The sequence below is a fragment of the Hyperolius riggenbachi genome, chromosome 10, assembly GCF_040937935.1.
Source record: "Hyperolius riggenbachi isolate aHypRig1 chromosome 10, aHypRig1.pri, whole genome shotgun sequence".
NCBI lineage: Eukaryota > Metazoa > Chordata > Amphibia > Anura > Hyperoliidae > Hyperolius > Hyperolius riggenbachi.
The window spans coordinates 161,968,881-161,989,960 of record NC_090655.1 but is presented as its reverse complement, the minus strand read 5'-3'; the positions used below and the strand labels follow the sequence as shown (position 1 = coordinate 161,989,960).

General features: G+C 47.4%; 1 protein-coding gene across 1 annotated transcript in view; it reads left to right on the top strand.

Moving 5' to 3' along the window:
- The window catches only part of SH2D4B (SH2 domain containing 4B), a 1,318,135-nt gene that overhangs the window by 951,763 nt on the left and 345,292 nt on the right, over positions 1 to 21,080 (top strand). Inside the window, exon 4 of the mRNA XM_068258963.1 lies at positions 10,353 to 10,500. Within this exon, the coding sequence (XP_068115064.1) occupies positions 10,353 to 10,500 (148 nt within the window). The remainder of the gene's footprint in view (positions 1 to 10,352; positions 10,501 to 21,080) is intronic.

The following is a 21,080-nucleotide window of genomic DNA, read 5'->3' as shown; positions in this document are numbered from 1 at the left end:
TAGCAACGGATAATCTGGAAACGTCGCCGCATGCAGCGACATTGGCAGACACATCAGCAACAGCAATTGGCAGACACATTGCAAACGCCTGATGGAGGGCCTTTTGAGGGAGTGGGACCAGGAGAAGACAGGAGACCAGCAGGTATTGACTTTACTTACGAATGTTAATGGTAATTGCTCCTTTCCATCTGCCTGTGCTGATGTCACCAGCCAACATGTTGCGAGTATGCCTGCTGGTGACTCTGTCTGCACTAATGTCTCCAGTCAATCTGTTGCTGATGTGTCTGCCAATGTCGCTGCATGCGGCGACGTTTCCAGATTATCCGTTGCTAATGTATCTGCCAATATTGACGTCTCCAGTCAATCTGTTGCTGGGGCGCCTATGGATGCTTCTGGACATGTATCACTGGCAAGATGCTCACAAGTCCAGTCACTTGCCTCCCAGGTCACTTGTAATGAGACTTTACATGGGAATGAGGGGTCCACGAAACCAGACTCCGCCTGGCAATGGCCCACTAGTGAGGAGATCATGGATCGTATACAGATGGCCACTATTTCTACCCATATACCCCAATTGATCCCTGACACTGTCCAGCCGCAAAAAGAGGAGTCTGTGATGGCAGACAGACACCTTATCGGCTTGGGAGATCTTGCCTATGATCCCAACAGATGTCAGAAATTTGCTGCTGTCTTCTCAAGGAATCCTTATGTGGGGGAGGTGGAACCTGAGATTGGTCTGAGAACCTCTTTCACACAATTGGAGTCTCTTGTGGAGAAGGAAACTAAAGTGTGGTGGGATTTAACCACACTGAAGCAGTATGTTGCTGAGAAAATCATACCCAGGGGACTCCGTATTAAAAAAGTGCCAACCACAGTCTATTCTGAACAATTTATTTTGGAATGGAATGTCATTCTAACGGACTGCTCTTTGGCTCTGATGAGACTTATCATCTCTTATGAGGAAGAAAAACTCATTGATCTTAATGCTAAAATTACAGATTTGAAAACTAATATTTTGAGATTTAGAGTTTTTGATCAATTTGATGTTTTAAACAAAAGAATGCAGGATAACATCACTAAATTAGAATCGATTATTACTGAAACCAAAAGATCTAAATATCTAAGAGATGTGGAAGATTATAAGTCCAATGTTGTATACGAGTGGGGCAGATGGGAGTCTATGGCAAGGTCCCCTAAGTCACCAAGACCCATTTTACGTAGACCTTATAGACAACAGAACAGACGAGTGAGTTTTAGTTCACCAGAGGTTTCTGAGTTCTCAGACACCCCTGACATAGTTGGGGATAGTCAATCCACGCAGGCTGCTGCCATTTCTGGCCTTTCAAAAAACACGCCAAGCCAGGCTACATACTACAAGAGACAGAGGAAGGGCCGCAGGAAGGGCAGGAGAGGAGGAGAAGGAAGACCAGACGGGCGGGTTTAAAACATAGAGTTCACAGATCCTCAGCGGTGGGGAATGGGGTGTGTAGTGTAGTTAATCTTTCTCGTCATGTGCTTTCCGAAGTGGAGAAACGGGTTCTGGGTAGGGGCCTTTCATTCGCACCGACCAATCACATGAATGTATTTGACACGATTGTGGATGTAAATAGGTTCGTGCGAAGTCTTCTATTACGTAAGCATTTTTCTGACCACATTATGGATAGAGCTGGTGACCAGAAGACTGTGATGGGCGTTACTGATATTGGGGATTTTGAGGAAACCAGCGCTAGATGGGCTTTGGATCATCTGGCGTCTGAAAGTACCGGAATAATCTCCCTTGATGATGTTAAGCCAATCCAGACTCGTAACCCAGATTTCTATCCCTTAACTAGTAGAACCAACCACGTTGAGACGTTCCAGGAACTGGTGGAGAGGGATCTAATTGAATTGGAGAGTAGTCGGGAAATGGGTGATTCTAATCTGTCGCGTCGGGAGCGACAGGCCCTCTTTGAGCTTAAGAGTAACTCTAACATTGTCATACGTAGCGCTGATAAGGGGGGGGCTGTTGTCGTTCTCGACAACGACAGTTATAGAACTGAAGCATTGAGACAACTGGGTGATCCTGCTGTATATCAGAAACTAAGAGGGGATCCCAGTTTGTCCTTTCAGAGGGAGCTCATGCATCTATTATCCTTTGGCCACAGTTTAGGTGTTTTGGACCAGAAAATGGTGGACTATTTGGGTGTGGCCCATCCGATCACCCCAATTTTTCACCATCTCCCTAAGATCCACAAACCGGGCGTTCCCCCAGAGGGCAGGCCCATTGTGGCTGGCATTGGGTCCCTGGGGGAGCGCCTGAGTGAGTGGGTAGACTCCCTGCTTCAGCCTTTGGTGAGACGTCTCCCGGGTTTTATCAGGGATACCAAGCATCTCCTCTCAAGTATGGGGGGCTTTGCCTGGAAGGAGCATTACACGTGGATCACCATTGACGTTAAGGCCCTCTATTCTTCTATACCCCATGGCCCCGCTGTGGAGGCCATTAGATACCATCTTACTAAATATTCTGCCTACCCTGAAGATCTTCGGACTTTCATCTGTCTGGCCGTCGAGTACCTCCTGGCCCGCAACTATTTTATGTTCGATGGTGGCTTCTACCTCCAGAGGTGTGGCGCTTCCATGGGGGCTAAATTCTCTCCGTCCCTAGCCAACCTCTATATGGGGTGGTGGGAGGAGCGCTGCATCTTTGGAGGCGGGAACCCCCTTTTGGGGAGTGTTGCGTGGTACGGGAGGTACATCGACGACCTTCTCCTTGTTTGGAGAGGGTTACCTACAGACATTCCTGCATTTTTGAGTTATCTTAATGCTAATACTTTCAACTTACAGTTCACGTCCAATTGGCATGCCACTTTTATTGATTATCTGGATGTCACTCTGGTGGGTGACCCAATTAGAGGGAAAGTACATACTAAAACGTATCGGAAACCCTGTAGTGGGAATACCACCCTTCGAGCCACGAGCTGCCATCCGGGGCATACTATTCGCGGGGTCCCCGTAGGGGAGTTCATTAGAGCCCGACGTAACTGCTCGGAGGATACATGGCTCGAAGAGGAGTTTGATAAAGTTGAAATGAGGCTGCGAGAGAGGGGATATCCGGATTGGATGATTAGGAGGGGCAAATTGCGGGCCAACTCCAGGGATAGAGAACAACTCCTGAAGGGTATTAATAGGGGTAACAGTACCAATTCCAAACCTACATTTGTGACAACCTTTAGCACTGAGTATAATAGGATCGTTTCGATCCTGAGGAAATACCTCCCAATTTTGGAGGGTGATGAGGATTTACGCTGTGTATTACAACAGGGGGTTCGTTTTGCCAGTAGGCGTGCCCCTACCCTGGCCCAGTCACTATCCCCTAGTCTCTATAATTCCGGGTCGAGAATTCCCACTTGGCTTAACACCATAGGCTCTTATCGCTGTGGTGTTAGGACCTGTCATTACTGTCATGTACATACCCGGACTCGGGAGGCTACTTCTGCCTCCAACGGTCGCAGGTTTCCAATAAAACAGTTCATCAATTGTGGCACCCGTAGTGTTATTTATTTGGTTACCTGTAGTGAGTGCGCCCTGCAATATGTAGGGTGCACCACCAGGCCTTTACGTGCCAGAATTGGTGAACATTATTGCGGTCCTGGATGGTTAAGCTCGAATGTCTCGAATGTGGCGAAACATTTTCGCCAAGTCCATCATGGCGACATGTCTTCTTTTTCTTTTCATGGTCTGGAAAGGGTGTCTCAGAATGTGAGGGGTGGCGATATATCCAAACAGCTAAAAAGTCGTGAGGCTCTATGGATCTTTAGGCTAGGCACAAGACTCCCTCAAGGTCTGAACTCTCGATGGGACCTAGCTCTAATCACATAATGCTGCTATAGGGCCGCTTTTTCTCCCTCCCTATTTTTAATTTTTATATATTTAGTTGATTTTACCATTTTATTGCTACGCTTGGAGTGAGGTTGTTACTATTTGATTTCCTTGATTTGAGCAAAGTTTGGTCTCAATTAAGATGTTCTATATGTTAAAATTCTACACCTACTCTCTTGTTAAATATCCCCTCCCATCTGTGAGGTTGGAGGGCGTATCCCCGGTTTGGGGCCGCCCCCCTCACAGGGGGTGGGTATATATGGTTTTTCTGTGCCATTTTTATTTTAGCTATGATTAAGGACCAGTAGGTCTGAAACATGTTAGCTACTGATGCGTGATTGGTGTTTTGGATACGTCCATAATAAAGGATCATTTTAGGACATGTGCGGATCCCTTCCTTTTGCTACAGTTTCCTTGGATTTGCCTTCCTGGTTCCAGCACTGTCCCTGTTCGAGTGAGCGGTGTTCTGGTGCTTTCTCTACTGCATCTAAGTACCTTTACTGTTCAGTGAACCCACCTCACTGCATCTAACTACCTGTTGTGTTGAGTGAACCCACCTCACTGCATCTAAGTACCTTTACTGTTCAGTGAACCCACCTCACCGCATCTAACTACCTGTTGTGTTCAGTGAACCCACCTCACTGCATCTAAGTACCTTTACTGTATAATGAACCCACTTCACCGCATCTAACTACCTGTTGTGTTGAGTGAACCCACCTCACTGCATATACCTAGCATCCCCCCGAGATGGACGAAATGGACAAACCAGGTAGAGGAAGAGGTAGAGGCAGACCCAGAGGAAGGACACCAGGCACCAGCAGGTCTTTGCGAGGTGGTGTTGCTGTGATTTCGTGCGGACCTGGCCCAAAATACAGTGCTCAGAAGAAGGCACGTGCCATCCCTTCCCAAGATCAGGACGTGCTTGACTATTTAACACAGAACACCTCATCTCCCGCAGCCACCAGTGCTACAACAAGCACCACATCCACTGCATTTGACACTTCGCAGGAGTTATTTGGTGGTGGTGGTGAAATCACTGATTCCCAGCCACTACTGCAACAACAAGAAGAAGGCGCAGGTACACCATCTCATACGTCTACGAGTTAGGTGGCGATAGTATGGTCATGACGTGTGAGGAGGGGGATGATGAACCACCTAAAGTTGGTGCAGTTGAGGAGGTGTCTGAGGAAAGCGAAGCTGGGCAGGAGGATTATGATGATGAGTATACGGATGCCACGTATGTTCCCAGTAGAGGAGATGACCAGGGGGACAGTTCAGAGGGGGAGTAGGAGAGGAGTAGGAGGAGACGACTCCTTGATAGAAGCAGAGGGAGCTCGTCCTCAGAAACAGCTGGGGGCAGTGTCCGGCGCCATGTATCGCCAGCTATGGACAGCCAGCCAACATGCCTTCAACGTCAGCTGCTGATGCCACTGTAGCGCCATCACCCCAGGGGGCTCAGCGGTTTGGACATTTTTTAACATGTGTGTCTCAGATCGGAGCAAAGTCATCTGTTGTCTCTGCCAGCAAAAATTGAGCCGTTGAAAGGCCAACTCTCACGTAAGGACAAGTGCCTTACGAAGGCACCTGGAGAGAAGGCACAAACAGCTATGGCAAGAACACCTGAGGAAAAGCAGCACCCAAAAGACAAGCCACCCTCCTTCTCCTCTTCCTCCTTCAGGTGCATCGTCTTCATCCGCTTTCTCCCTTGCACCTTCACAGCCACCCTCCTCCACACCGCCTCTTCCCTTGAGCGGTTCCTTCTCCTCTGCCCACAGCAGTACCCAGCTGTCCGTGAAGGAAGTATTTGAGCGTAAGAAGCAAATGTCTGCCAGTCACCCTCTTGCCCGGCGTCTGACAGCTGGCGTGGCTTAACTATTAGCTCGCCAGCTATTACCATACAAGCTGGTGGAGTCGGAGGCTTTCCGTAAGTTTGTGGCCATTGGTACACCGCAGTGGAAGATACCAGGCCGCAATTATTTTTCTAGAAAGGCCATACCCAAACTGTACCGTGCAGTTGAGAGGCAAGTGGTGTCATCTATTGCGAAGAGTGTTGGGTCAAGGGTTCACCTGACCACGGATGCTTGGTCTGCCAAGCACGGGCAGGGCCGCTACATTACGTACACAGCCCATTGGGTCAACCTGGTGAACGATGGCAGCAAGCAGGGAGTACGTGGCTGCGCAGCGGACCGACTTGTCACACCTCCACGGCTTGCAGGCAGGCCTCCAGCCACCTCCTCTCCGCCTGCTACCACCTCTTCGCTGTCGTCATCCTCCTCCTCCTTGGCTGGTGCTGCAATCTCCTCTCCAGCTACACAGCCCCCGCATCCCAGGGCCTATGATGCATGCCAGGTACGACGGTGTCACGCAGTGTTAGACATGTCTTGCCTGAAAGCGGAGAGTCACACTGAAACAGCTCTCCTGGCTGCTCTTAACAAACAGGTGGAGCAATGGCTGACCCCGCACAAGCTTGAGGTCGGCAACGTGGTGTGTGACAACGGCAGCAATCTCATTTCTGCGTTGAATTTGGGAAAGCTGACACACGTACCCTACATGGCACATGTGCTGAATCTGGTCGTGCAAAAATGTGTGTCCAAGTACCCAGGCTTAGAGGACATCCTGAAGCAGGCCAGGAAGTTGTGTGGGCATTTCAGGCACTCTCACACGGCCATGGCACGCTTTGCGGACATTCAGCCTAGAAACAACTTGCCGGTGAGACGCCTGATTTGCGATAGCCCGACTCACTGGAATTCAACCCTGCTGATGTTCTCTCGCCTGCTAGACCAGGAGAAAGCCGTCACCCAGTACCTGTATCATTACAGTACAAGGACACAATCTGGGAGGATGGGGATGTTGTGGCCCAACAACTGGACACTGATGCGAAATGCATGCAGGGTCATGGAGCCCTTTGAGGAGGTAACTAAACTGGTGAGTCGCACTGAGGGCACCATCAGCAACTTGATCCCCTACGCCTACTTCGTGGAGCGTGCCGTGCGTAGAGTGGTGGATACAGCTGTGGAGGAGCGTGAACGAGAATAGTTACGGCAGCAGGAGTCGTGGGAGTGATTTACATCCGAACCCGATGTTTCCACAACACCTGCAGCAGCACAGAGGGAGGAGGAGGAAGAAGAGGAGTCATGTGGGGAAGGAGAGGAGTCAGACTCTGATGATGGTGATGAGGAAGGTGTTTCTGTGGAGGAGGAAGAGACGGCGGAAGAACAACCGCGGCAACCGTCACAGGGGGCTTCTGCTGCTCCACGTTCCCGTGGTATTGTTCGTGGCTGGGGGGAGGAAGAGGTGTTGCGTCCCGTCACTGAGGAAAAGCAAGAGGAGATGGAGAGTACGTCTGCATCTAGCTTTGTGCAGATGGCCTCTTTCATGTTGTCCAGCTTGTTGAGGGACCTCCGTATCAAAAAACTCAAGGCAAATGACCTGTACTGGGTGGCCACGCTACTAGACCCTCGGTACAGGCACAAAGTGGTGGATCTGTTACCAACTCAACAGAAGGCGGAAAGGCTGCAGCACTTGCAGAACAAGCTGTCGATGATGCTTTACAATGCGTTTAAGGGTGATGTGGCTGCACAACGCAATCAAGGTACCACTGGCAGTAACCCTCCTCCTCCCAAGTCCATGCAGGCAAGGACAGGATGCTCCAGCGATCTCAGGGTGATGTTGGACATGCGGACATTGTTTAGTCCAACTCCTCGCCATAGTCCTTCCGGGTCCACCGTCCACCAACGCCTGGACCGGCAGGTAGCCGACTTCCTGGCCTTGAGTGTGGATGTAGACACTGCGCGCAGCGACGATGAACCCTTGGACTACTGGTTGCGCAGGCTTGACCTGTGGCCAGAGTTGTCCCAATTTGCCATACAACTTCTCTCTTGCCCTGCCGCAAGCGTCCTGTCAGAAAGGACCTTCAGTGCAGCTGGAGGTATAGTCACTGAGAAGAGAAGTCGCCTAAGTCACGACAGTGTTCAGTACCTGACCTTTATCAAAATGAATGAGGAACGGATCACGGAGGGCTACTGCATGACCGAAGACTAAGTCAGTCCCCACACACAGCATCTCTGCCTGCAGGCCGCTTGCCTTCTCCGCCACCACCAACAGGGTCCAGGACTCTAGGCGGATTCCTGAATTTTTAAGGCCGCTGCTAGCAGCGGCCGCTACACTAATTTTTCTGGTGCCTGTACATGCCTGCCTAATTTTTCTGGCTGCACTGTGGGCGGCTGCAACAAAAAAACAAAAGGCATGTACATGTGCCCATTCCCTCATGATCATTACCTTGCCGCGGTGAAGGGGCTTGCGTATCACAATGAAGCAATGACCGCCGGCTATTTGAGTGTCTCGGGTGGGGGTGGGACACAAAAGATAATAAGGTCGTTACTTCATTGTGGTCAGACCAAATTTGATCAGCTGGACAGTCACTGTTGTTCTATCATTGAGCTACCACAGCCCGGCGACCATATGGGCTTGAAAACCGCCACGGCCTACACTCTCGCCACGGTGCGCACCAGTCCAGCACAGCCGTCACTACACAAACAGCTGTTTGCGGTGCGTTACACAGTGAATTTGGTGTGTCAGTGTGAAGCAGAACTCTAATTACACTCCCTGATTGATGTATACACATGCAAGATGTTTTAAAGCACTTTAGGCCTGCAATTTAGCATTCAATGTGATTTCTGCCCTTAAAACGCTGCTTTGCGTCACATCCAGATTTTTCCCCGGGACTTTAGGCATGTATCCCACTTCGCCATGCCCCCCTCCAAGTGTTAGACCCCTTGAAACATCTTTTCCATCACTTTTGTGGCTAGCATAATTTTTTCTATATTTCAGAGTTCGCATCCCCATTCTGCGGTTCGCAATAGACCCCCAGTCTATTGCGGTTCGCGAACTTTTCCGCGAACCGAACCTTCCGTGAAGAGATAAAAACAGGGAGGTTTGCGACATCTCTAGTGGTCACACAGGTGCAGTGAACGGGTATGCAGTGACTGGTATTACAAATGTGCAACTGTCACACACACAGGTACCCTGAACAGGTATGCAGTAACTAGTATTACAAATGTGCAGCTGTCACACACACAGGTACTATGAACAGGTATGCAATGACTGGTATATAATATAACACTGTGTGCGGTCACGTAGATGCACTGAAAAGGTATGCAGTGACTGGTATCAATACAATGTGCAGCTGTCACACACACAGGTACCGTGAACAGGTGCAGTGACTGGTATATAATAGAACACTGCGTGCGGTCACGTAGGTAGGTACACTGAACAGGTATGCAGTGATTGGTATTACAAATGTGCAGCTGTCACACACACAGGTAGGAATTAGCAAGGGGCCAAGGGCCAGCTGCGACTGAATGACAGGGCTGTATGTTTTTTTGTGTATGTCTGTGGGTCATACAGAAAAAAAAAATAGATCACAAGCTCTCGAATGAGCTGTTGAGGGGTTCTTTTTAGCAATAAGTATCAGCAAGGAGCAAGCTAACAAGCCTAACAAGAGCCTAACTAAGCTTTCCCTAATGTCTCTGCAGCAAACTCTCCCTTCTCTAATTACTGCAGCCACACGAGTGAGGGAAATGGCCGACGCTGCCTGCCTTTTATAAGGGGGGGCGGCCTCCAGGAGGGAGTGTAGCCTGATTGGCTGCCATGTGCGAACGCGAACCACCGAAGTTTGCGCAAATCAGTTTGCCAGCAAACCATTCGGGCCATATCTATTGATGAATATTGTTCTATGTTTGTTTGTTTGTTTACTTGTCAATGTTAGTGTTAAGGTTCTTTTATAGGTAGCCAGCTCGAATCCTGGCAACAACAGTAAATACTAACAAAGTGTTTATTAACTAGGTACCTATAGTGACTCTAACTCTCTCAACAAAACCTTATAGTAATTCCCACTGTTAAATCATTTGTAAAATAGTATTCTTATACTAAATGTTCAATTCTGTTGTTGAGAACATCCTGTAAACTGAAGTAGTGATTAGATAATGTATTGCTATAGTTTCCCACACTGAATGTCAAGTGAATTCTGATGGTACCATTCAATGTTTCAGCTTATACTGTGTATGTGAAAAATTTTCAATAAAAATCTTTACGTAAAAAAAAAAATCAACTACTTTACCTTCACGTCAGGGTTGAAACTAGAACCCCCCACTGCGTGGTGTGCAGCCTCATAGCTCCATATGGCTCCTGTGCTAGGTGTTCCTACATTTCACATAACAGAACAACTGGGAGCCGTAGGGAACTATGCAGCTGCACAATGGGCTGTGCTGTGCTGCAAACAAAGAGATGCAGATCTGACCTAGTAGCACTGTAAAAAAAAACAAGTAATATATATGGATTCCTGTGCTACTATGCATTTTGGAGATAGGGATATAGAAGTGGACCCAGGAGGGATGGGTTGAGTGAGTGAGTGAGGTTTTACTCCATTCAGGTTTTTTTTCAATGTCTACTGAGAGTAGTGTGGTTTTAATGCGATGCATCTTGTTCTGTTGTAGAAAAGGGAAGAAGAGGAGAGGAGGAAGGGTGAGGAACAGATTCGACAGATTGAAGAACTTCGAGCAAAAGAGCTATACTTGAGCCTGAAGAAGGCTCAGCAGCAAATCCAACAGAATGACAATGAAGAGGAGCAGTGGAAAGAACAATGTAAGTGGTAGTAAAGGTAACCAGGTATAAGTGACCCTAGTGTAGCCAGGTATATATGACCCCAGTATAGCCAGGTATAGGTACCCTCCGTATAGCCAGGTTTAGGTGACCTCAGTATAGCTAGGTATAGGTGTCCCTAGTGTAGCCAGGTATAGGTGACCCCAGTATAGCCAGGTATAGGTGCCCTCAGTATAGCCAGGTATAGGTGCCTTCAGTATAGCCAGGTATAGATGCCCCCAGTATAGATTGGTATATGTGCCTGCAGTATAGCCAAGTATAGATTACCCAGGTATAGGTGCGCCCAGTATAGCGAGGTATAGATATCACCAGTATAGGTAGCCAATTAGGTGCCCTGGGTCCAGGAGTGCAGTGCATTAGGGGAAAGCAATGGCCACCCCCCCTTACCTCGAGTGGCCACGTCATCCAGGGCCAGATTTGTGGCAAGCCCTTCAGGCCATGGCCTAGGGCGCCAAAAAAAGCAGCCTTGTTTGGGGCAGCTGTCAACTAAGGAGTAGTAAACCGTTATATAAAGCAAGCAAGATGAAAGCACCCAACCATGCTACCTGACTTTTCCACAGTGCAGGCAGCATTAGACAGTCACACCTGGTCTTTCTGTGGCCACCCTGCATTAGTTTACACATAGCAGAGGTGGGGCAGTCTAGGCAGGCATGTGACTGATGCTGGCAGGGGATGGATGCACACGTGGCTTGCAGAGAGAAGAATCCCAGCAGCAGTGAGGCAGAGAAGCTGCTAAGAGGAGCAAACACTGTGGGGGACGCGGAGGACCCTTAGCAGCCCAGTAACCAATCTACACACACAGAGACACATGTGTAGAGTGTGGCCTCATTTGGGAAAACTTCAAGTTCAAGTCCAACTGCTGATTTGTACACGGGCAGTCAGAGTAATAGCGCACACAGAAGTGCAGAGCAGCATCCATGCTTGCTACTGCAGCTGCTGCTATCTCCAGTCTTGATCCAGGCTGACTGGTGTTATTTATTTATTGTATTTATCAAGCGCCAACATATTACGCAGTGCTGGACATTAGTTAAGGTTACAGACAATATTTAGGGGTGACATACAGCAATAAGATAATACAGGAATATATGCAAACCAGATCAAACAGCACAGTATGACTACTAAGTTAATGTGTAGTCAGTCACTGGATGGGAGCATGCAGATTAGGCAAGTCGAGTTCACTCAGATCCATAGGATGGTTTATGGTAATGGAGATGCGTGAACAGGTAGGAGACATGGTAACGGAACCAACTAGGGGGAATGCGTTACTGGATTTGATCATTTCAAATAGACCGGATAATGTATCAAATGTGCAGGTTCAAGAACATTTGGGAAATAGTGATCACAACATGATAACGTTTAAAATGGTGACTTATAGGCTGCTATGAATTTTAGAAAACCAAAGTTCAATCAACTCAGGCAGGCAATAAGTTTGGTGAACTGGGATAATGTACTACAAGGGGAGAACAATGAAGGGAAATGGTAAGCTTTTAAACTTATTCTCAATCAATATTGTAGTAGGTATATCCCATATGGAAACAAAATGTCTAGGAATAAAAAAAGGCCTCTATGGATGAATAGAAAGGTTAGAGATAAAATGAAGGGGAAAAAGAATGCCTATAAGGTTGTAAAACAGGAGGGGGCCGAGGCTGCATTAAGCAATTATAAGGAGTGCAATAAAAGTTGTAAAAAAGAAATTAGGCTGGCAAAGATTGAAGCTGAAGATCAAATGGCTAGGGATATCAGATCTAACCCAAAGAAGTTTTACAAGTACATCAACTCTAAAAAAAGAAAGGTTGACTGTATTGGACTCCTAAAGGATGAGAGTGGGAACTCAATGGTGGATGACCAGGGTAAGGCAGAGTTATTAAATGCTTTCTTTGCTTGTCTTCACAAGGGAAACATCACTGTTGCAAATTACAGATGCAGAAGAGTCTCAATCTTCCAATTGTAATATTAAATACTTAATGCAGAAAGAAGTGAAGGCAAGACTAAATAAATTAAAAATAGACAAGGGACCTGGCCCAGATGACATGCATCCTCGGGTCCTAAGGGAATTAAATTCTGTTATACATAAACCCCTTTATCTTATCTTTTGTGACTCTCTTTCAACTGGCAGAGTCCCAGTGGATTGGCGTACAGCGCACGCTTTCCCATTATTTAAAGAGACTCTGTAACAAAAATTTCATCCTGTTTTCTACCATCCTACAAGTTCCTAAATCAGCAAGTCCGACAGGGGAAAGATAAGCTGATTTAGGAACTTGTAGGATGGTAGAAAACAGGATGTTTTCTACCATCCTACAAGTTCCTAAATCAGCTTATCTTTCCCCTGTCGGACTTGTCGTCCTGTGTCTGGAAGGCTGCCAACTTCAGTGTTGTGGCTCTGTGATGCACGCCCTCCTCCAGGCCCCCTCTATGCACACTCCCGTGGGTGTGTTATTTACATTAGCCAGCTTTTCTCTGCTCTCTTATCTTTTACAAGCTGGATAAATCCTCTGTTGTAAAAGGAGTCACATGCTGAGGAATTACAGACACAGGCAGAGCTGTCTGCAGGAAGAAACAATCAGCGAGAGCTGGGTGAGAGCTGCAGGGGGAAAGAAACACACAAATGATCTTTTGAGATTCAAAAGGAATGCTGTATACAGCCTGCTTGTGTATGGATGTATTTTCTATGTGTAGACATACTGTATATCAACCTACTTCCTGTTTTGGTGGCCATTTTGTTTGTTTACAAACAAACTTTTTAAAACTGTTTATGACTACTTTTAATGCGGTGGGGAGTGGCCAAATTGTGACAGGGGGATAGGAGATGTCCCCTAACGCACTGGTATGTTTACTTTTGTGCGATTTTAACAATACAGATTCTCTTTAAAGGGGAACTTCAGCCTAAACAAACATACTGTCATCAAGTTACATTAGTTATGTTAATTAGAATAGATAGGTAATATAATCTCTTACCCACCCTGTTTTAAAAGAACAGGCACATGTTTGTGATTCATGGGGGCTGCCATCTTTGTCATGGGGGCAGCCATCTTTTTGGTTGAAAGGAGGTGACAAGAAGCAGGAGACACAGTTCCAACTGTCCTGTGTCCTGATTACCGTTCCCAGCTGCACACGCTAGGCTTCAAATGTCAAGTTCAAAATGTAAAAAAAAAAGAATTGCACCAAAACAGCAGATCGAGAACAACAACATCAGAAATCCCATCATGCTTTGCACAGCATCAGGGGGAAAAAACCCGGGCAGTTTTGTTCTGTGCAGCTAAAAATAAGGGCTTGTATGAAAGAAACAAAGTTCTGATGCTGTGAAACTGTTAAAGAAACACCAGGCCTTTTCAGTGCTGCTGAGTTGATTTTTAGTTCGGAGGTTCACTTTAAAGGGAAGGTTCAGGGAGGGGATTAAAAAAATAAAAATAAATTTCCACTTACCTGGGGCATCCTCCAGCCCGTGGCAGGCAGGAGGTGCCCTCGCCTCCGCTCCGCAGGCTCCCGGTGGTCTCCGGTGCCCGACCCGACCTGGCCAGGCCGGCTGCCAGGTCGGGCTCCTCTGCGCTCCATTTCCTGGGACTTCTGCGTCCCACGACGGCGCGCTGACGTCATCGGACGTCCGCCGGGCTGTACTGCGCATGCGCAGAACTACTGCGCATGCGCAGTACAGCCCGGCGGACGTCCGATGACGTCATCGCGCCGTCGTGGGACGCAGAAGTCCCAGGAAATGGAGCGCAGAGGAGCCCGACCTGGCAGCCGGCCTGGCCAGGTCGGGTCGGGCACCGGAGACCACCGGGAGCCTGCGGAGCGGCGGCGAGGGCACCTCCTGCCTGCCACGGGCTGGAGGAAGCCCCAGGTAAGTGGAAATTTATTTTTATTTTTTGAATCCCCTCCCTGAACCTTCCCTTTAAGAAGGGCAAAAAAACAGATCCAGAAAATTATAGACCTGTAAGCTTAACATCAGTTGTATGGGAACTATTTGAGGGGTTACTAAGAGATGCTATACATGACTTCATAATAGAAAATAATCTTATTTCTCAGCATCAACATGGGTTTACTAAAGACAGGTCCTGTTTGACTAACATGCTCAGCTTTTATGAGGTAGTGAACGCTAATGTGGATATTGGGAATGCTGTAGATGTGATATACTTGGACTTTGCAAAGGTCTTCAACACTGTTCCCCACAACAGTCTGGTGCAAAAGTTGAGGATGCAAGGACTGAGGAAGAGTCTGTGTGCATGGATAGGGAACTGGCTAATGGACAGAAAACAAAGAGTTGTGGTCAATGGATCATACTCAAAATGGGTGACTGTTAGCAGTGGGGTCCCACAGGGATCTGTACTGGGTCCAGTGCTCTTCAATGTATTTATTAATGACCTAGTAGATGCAGTAGAAAGCAATGTTACTATTTTTGCAGATGATACAAAATTGTGCAGAATCATCAACTCTCAGGAAGATAGTGACATATTGCAACAGGATCTGGATAGGATGGCTATATGGGCACATAAATAGCAGATGCAATTTAATGTTGAAAAATGTAAAGTCATGCATTTTGGTCGTATCAGTGGTTTAGTACCCTACAAAATAAACGGGATACAGTTGGGGACATCAAACTTGGAGAAGGACTTAGGAGTACTCATTGACAACAAGTTAAATAATCATATTCAATGCCAAACCGCTGCAGCTAAAGCTAATAAAATTTTGGGATGCATTAAAAGGGAAATAAAAACTAGAGATGCTAGCATAATATTGCCCCTGTTTAACGCTCTAGTAAGGCCACATCGGGAATATGGAATTCAGTTCTGGGAACCACATTACAGGAAAGATATTGCAGTTTTAGAGCAGGTGCAGGGATGAGCACCAAATTGATACTTGGGATGGAAGGTCTCACTTACCAAGAAAAGTTAGATAAACTGGGTTTATTTAGTCTTGAGAAAAGACGCCTTATAGGGGATCTAATTAAAGCGGACCCAAACCAAACATTTTTTTTAATTAAAAATATTTAGTTGCACCACTCTTGACACATAGAAAGATAAATAAACACTATGATCATTTCAGTGCATAGTTTTCACCCTTCTCTTTTCATAACTAGGGTTATACTGGGGGCAGCCATTAGCAATTCCTCCATTGCCAGACACCATCTACTCCTCCAGTTTGCCGGATTTTGCCCCGGCAATTTGAAAGGAAGGGAGGGGTTCCTCCAATAAATGTAAAATATTTAATATTTGTCATCATGCAGCTGAAAAAAGGCTGCTATTTATTAATATAATTTAGAAAATAGATTTTATTTCTGAAATCTTGAATTTTTAATTTGGGTCCACTTTAACATGTATAAATACATCAAAGGACTAAAGGACATGATCAGCAAATGAAGGAAAAACGTTTTAGCCATTTATTTAGGAAAGGGTTCTTTACAGTAAGAGTGATTAAGATGTGGAATGCATTGCCACAGGAAGTAGTTATGGCAAATTCTATACCTGCATTTAAAGAGGGCTTAGACGCTTTCCTTGCAATGAAAGACATCCATGGCTAAAATTACTAGGTAATGCCCAGCGATGTTGATCCAGGGATTTTATTTGATTGCCATCTGGAGTCTTTTGGGGATAATTGTACCATGCCTTGTAAGGGTTTTTCGCCGTCCTTTGGATCAACAGGGATATGTGAGGGAGCAGGCTGGTGTTGTACTTTGTTCTCTAATTGAACTTGATGGACGTATGTCTTTTTTCAACCCAAATAACTATGTAACATAAGGAGGAGGACCCTGCCCAAAGGCTTACAATCTAGAGAGGTAGGGACACAAAAAATAGGGGGACCAGAGTTCAGCTGCGGGCTTAGAGCACTAGTGTGTGTGTGTGTGTGGGGGGGGGGGTAGGCCAGAGTGAAAAGGTGAGTTTTGAGGGCCTACTTGACGATGTCAAAGGAGGGGAAAATCGTCTATTTGAAAAGGGCGCCTGGAAAAAAGGGTTTCTGGTGTAGCCCATATATACCAAATTCAGCTACAAAAAAATCCGCCTGGTGTTGCCCATATGCCAACTTCGGCTACAAAAGGCACATGGTGTAGCCCATGTATGCCAACTTTGGCTACAAAGGGCACATGGTGTAGCCCATATATGTCAACTTTGGCTACAAAGAGCGCCTGGTGTAGCCCATATATGCCAAATTTGACTACAAAGGGCACCTGGTGTAGCTGAAAAAGCTAGTTTTAGTTTATAAAAAGGATGCTGTTACAGGCAAAATTTGTTGGGCTATAAAAGGGCTCTATATATAGCTAAGAAAAGTGATTATTATGACCTGCTCCCTACTCTCACACAGAACCCTCCCCTGATGGTGCCTAACCCTAACCCCCCAGGTGGTGCCTAACCCTAAGACCCCCCCAGGTGGTGCCGAACCCTAAGACCCCCCAGGTGGTACCTAACCCTAAGACTCCCCAGGTGGTGCCTAACCCTAAGACTCCCCAGGTGGTGCCTAACCCTAAGGCTCCCACGGTGGTGCCTAACCCTAAGGCTCCCACGGTGGTGCCTAACCCTAAGACTCCCCTGGTGGTGCCTAACCCTAAGACTCCCCTGGTGGTGCCTAACCCTAAGACCCCCAGGTGGTGCCTAACCCTAAGATCCCCCCCCAGGTGGTGCCTGACCCTAAGACTCACCAGGTGGTGCCTAACCCTAACCCCCCAGGTGGTGCCTAACCCTAAGACCACCCCCAGGTGGTGCCGAACCCTAAGACCCCCCAGGTGGTGCCTAACCCTAAGACTCCCACCTTGGTGCCTAACCTAAGACTCCCCTGGTGGTGCCTAACCCTAAGACCTACAGGTGGTGCCTAACCCTAAGACCACCCCCCAGGTGGTGCCTGACCCTAAGGCTCATCAGGTGGTGCCTAACCCTAAGACCCCCAGGTGGTGCCGAACCCTAAGACTCCACTGGTGGTGCCTAACTCTAAAAGCACCCTGGTTGTGCCTAACTCTTAGACCCCCTTGGTAATGCCTAATCTGAAGACCCCCCTGGTGGTGCCTAACCCTAAGACCCCCCAGGTGGTGCCTAACCCTAAGACCCCCACAGGTGGTGCCTAACCCTAAGACTCACCAGGTGGTGCCTAACCCTAAGATCCCCCCAGGTGGTGCCTAACCCTAAGACTCCGCAGGTGGTGCCCAACCCTAAGACTCCCCTGGTGGTGCCTAACCCTAAGACTCCCCTGGTGGTGCCTAACCCTAAGACCCCCCCCCCTGCTTGTGATGCCTAATCCTAACCTCCCCTGCACCCTCGAACCAAAAATCTCAGCTATAAAAGGTTGCCTTTTTATAGCAGAATCAAAAATCTTGTAGCCTAAAACATTTTAGCAGAATAAAAAATATGGGCTACAAAGGGGCGCCCTACTGTAGCCGAAAAACTTGTAGCCGAATAAAAACAAAAGGGCTACAATGAGGAGCACCTTTGTAGCCAAAAACCTTGTAGCCAAATAAAAAATATGGGCTACAAAGGGGTGCCCTACTGTAGCCGAAAACCTTGTAGCCGGAAAAAAGCCCATATTTGCAGAAATAACATTGATGTCTATGGAGGTGCCCTTTTCATACAGGCAGCTCAGGTGCCCTTTTCATCGGATTCCGGGGAAAACCCTAATGGGGGAGGTAGGGAGTTCCATAGTGTTGGAGCAGCTCTTGAGAAGTTGTGGAGGCATGCTGTCACGAATGTGGAATTATCTCCGAAGTCAGCGCACAACAGGTGCGCTGACACTGCGGAAACCCTCCACAAACGCTTGGAAAAGGGAACCCAGCTTTGGTGCAATGCACCTGTAGAGAGGAATTCCAACCGGCAGATGGAGCTGTGGAGTACAGAGGAACTCGGTCTCTGTACAACCACAGATGCCAGAGGTAGATTGTACGAATTGAAGCAATACAGAGCAAGATAGCCTCTCTCGAGAGTGAGCACAGAGACGGAATGTATGTATGTCCACCAATCTAGTCGCAACCCGGCGACGGTTGACATACAACAGCGAAGACCAAGTAAGAAAGCAATCGCAAGAATGGCGATTGCCAATAGAGACACAAGACTGTGTATAGACAGATCATAGGAAATAAAGACAGAACCAATTACAAACTATAATCCAACACGAAAGAACAGACAGGACTAGCTACAGGCGGTCACCACACGTTAAGCGCAATAGCGACAAAGCGCGAGCAAGGCACGGTCACCGCACGTTAAGCGCAACAGCGACAAAGCGTACCAACCCTAACTAACAAATGAAATATGAAAAAAGAAAACAAACGAAGAACGCGAACGCTTGCTAATCGGTTGCCTCACCCAGACAACAGCAAGCGTTCGTTCCGGACAAGACAGACAGAAGGAGTAACCAGCAGCAACCGCTGCTCTGGCTACACTCCAAGACAGAGTACCGAGAGATCCACCACCTCTATCGCTAGGGCGAATGCGATCCCAACAGACAGACAGATGGAGCAACCAGTAGCAACCGCTGCTCTGGTTTACACTCCAAAACAGAATACAGAAATATCCACCGCCTCTACCGCTAGGGTGAAAGCGATCCAAACAGACAGAGTGATTCACTGTCAGCCGCCGTTGGAGAAAGTTCAATCGCAACAGATAAGACAGAACTAGGCAATACAGATAATAAACAACCTGATTGCGCTAGAAAGAATGCAAGTTCACTCCAAAGGATAACTACGCTAAGACAATATTCAGCAAACAATTAGCAGAGGGGCTGTAACTCCAGGTAAGTCCAGCAGAACCAAACCTTTATGACCAGCAGGGAATTCTGGAAGGAAATGGCATTTATACTGCAAGCCTTCAAAAAAGGCAGAGCTATCAAACCAGATAAGTGAATGCAAATCCCTCACCAGAACAGCAAATCTGAACTTGCAGAGAGAAAACAGGTCTCCTTTCCAGGGACCTGCAACATACAGACCTGAAAAATGGTCAAACAGCTGCCTGCCTGTGCAGACAGCAGAGCAGATCGTTACAGTACCCCCCCCCCCCCCCCCTTCTAGGGATGGCTTCCAGACATCCTTCAAAACTGACATTTCCAACAAAACAGTCTGGCTGAACACTCATGAAGGTCGGGGCAGCCCGACAAGGCCAAATTCCAGAATCAATCCTCCCAAAACCGAACTCATCGGAGGCAGGACCCACCGAAACATGCCCATCAGTACTACAAGTCTCAGCGTGACACCCATCCGAACTGCGAATGCCAGAGAAGAACCCATCGAAACTCTCCGAGCAATACCCACCACCTTCCAGGGACCGTCAAAAAATACCAAACCTCCCACAATACCCATTAGAAGTGTCCCTATCAACACAGAAGCCACTGTTGATCCAATCCAGGGTACCAAGATAAATTTCTCCCAGAATCTCCCAGAACACTTTGAAGCTCCGCAGAGATCCCAAGAGGCCAGAATGCTCTTTAGGTTCACATGGAGAACTATCAAGAACCCCTATGGAACCTATGACAGTTCCGGATTCAGGGTTACCAGGACAACCATCAAGAGCAGGGCTTTCAGGAACCATTTCTGGGCATGCAGGCAGGCAGGCAATATCAGAACATGTCTCCACTGAGGAAGCATCTGAGCATGCTGGCAAACGAGACACACTTGGGCATTCTGGCTCACAGAGCGCATCTGGGTACACTAGTACAAGAGAAACTTCTGGACATGTCAAGGAACTGCAAACTTCAGAGTCAGTCACGACAAGACCAAAACCAGGACCGGGCAGAAAATCATCACGAGTAGTGGTCACAAGTACTGGTCTTCTAAAAGAAGACTTGGACTCAGACTTAGAAGTCTCAGTGACTGTAATTGTATCTAACAAAAACTCATCATTGACTACGCATGACTGAAGTTCCACAAGAGCTGCAAAAGTAGTCAGCCTAACAGCAATGCCTACTGAATTGGGCAATACCTCAGAAGGACCTGGGGGGCAAGACACATCTCCTAAAAGTTCTACACCCTTTGGGAGGAACTCAGAGACCTCCAGAACATCAAACAAAACCCCAGGAACATCACTCCCCAAGTTTTCTGACAAAGTAATCAAGGATTCTGAACTATCCATGTTACAGGGCAAAACATCAAACACATTCTGCGGACAGGGCAGATGTCCCAGGGATGGTTCTACAATACGCTGAGACTGAATTTCATTCTCATGAACAGGATGCACAGGAATATCTACTGAAACAAACACCGACTCCCTGACTCTAGTTTCACTGCACGCAGAATCCTGCATAGCAGTCAAACTAGACTGCAATTCAAAAATGGCAGAAAAACAGGTGAGAATGGTTGCAATACCTAGACGAGCCTCTGGGCTCACTGCTGGAGATTTTATGCAAGGCAACATTGACTCATCCAGAGTACAGGGTCGAAAGTCAGCACCCTCTTCAGAGCAAGAAAGGGACTCACAAATGTCAGTGCGAGTGGACATCACAGTTTCATTCATGGTACAGGGCAGGCTCACAGAAATATTCCCTGGACAAAGCAAAGATCCCTCAGTATCAGATTCACAAAACCAAAGTGCTGTCTCACCCTTAGACTCGGCTAACAATGTCGAATCAGGGAAGTCAGAACGCAAAATTAGTGAATCTAA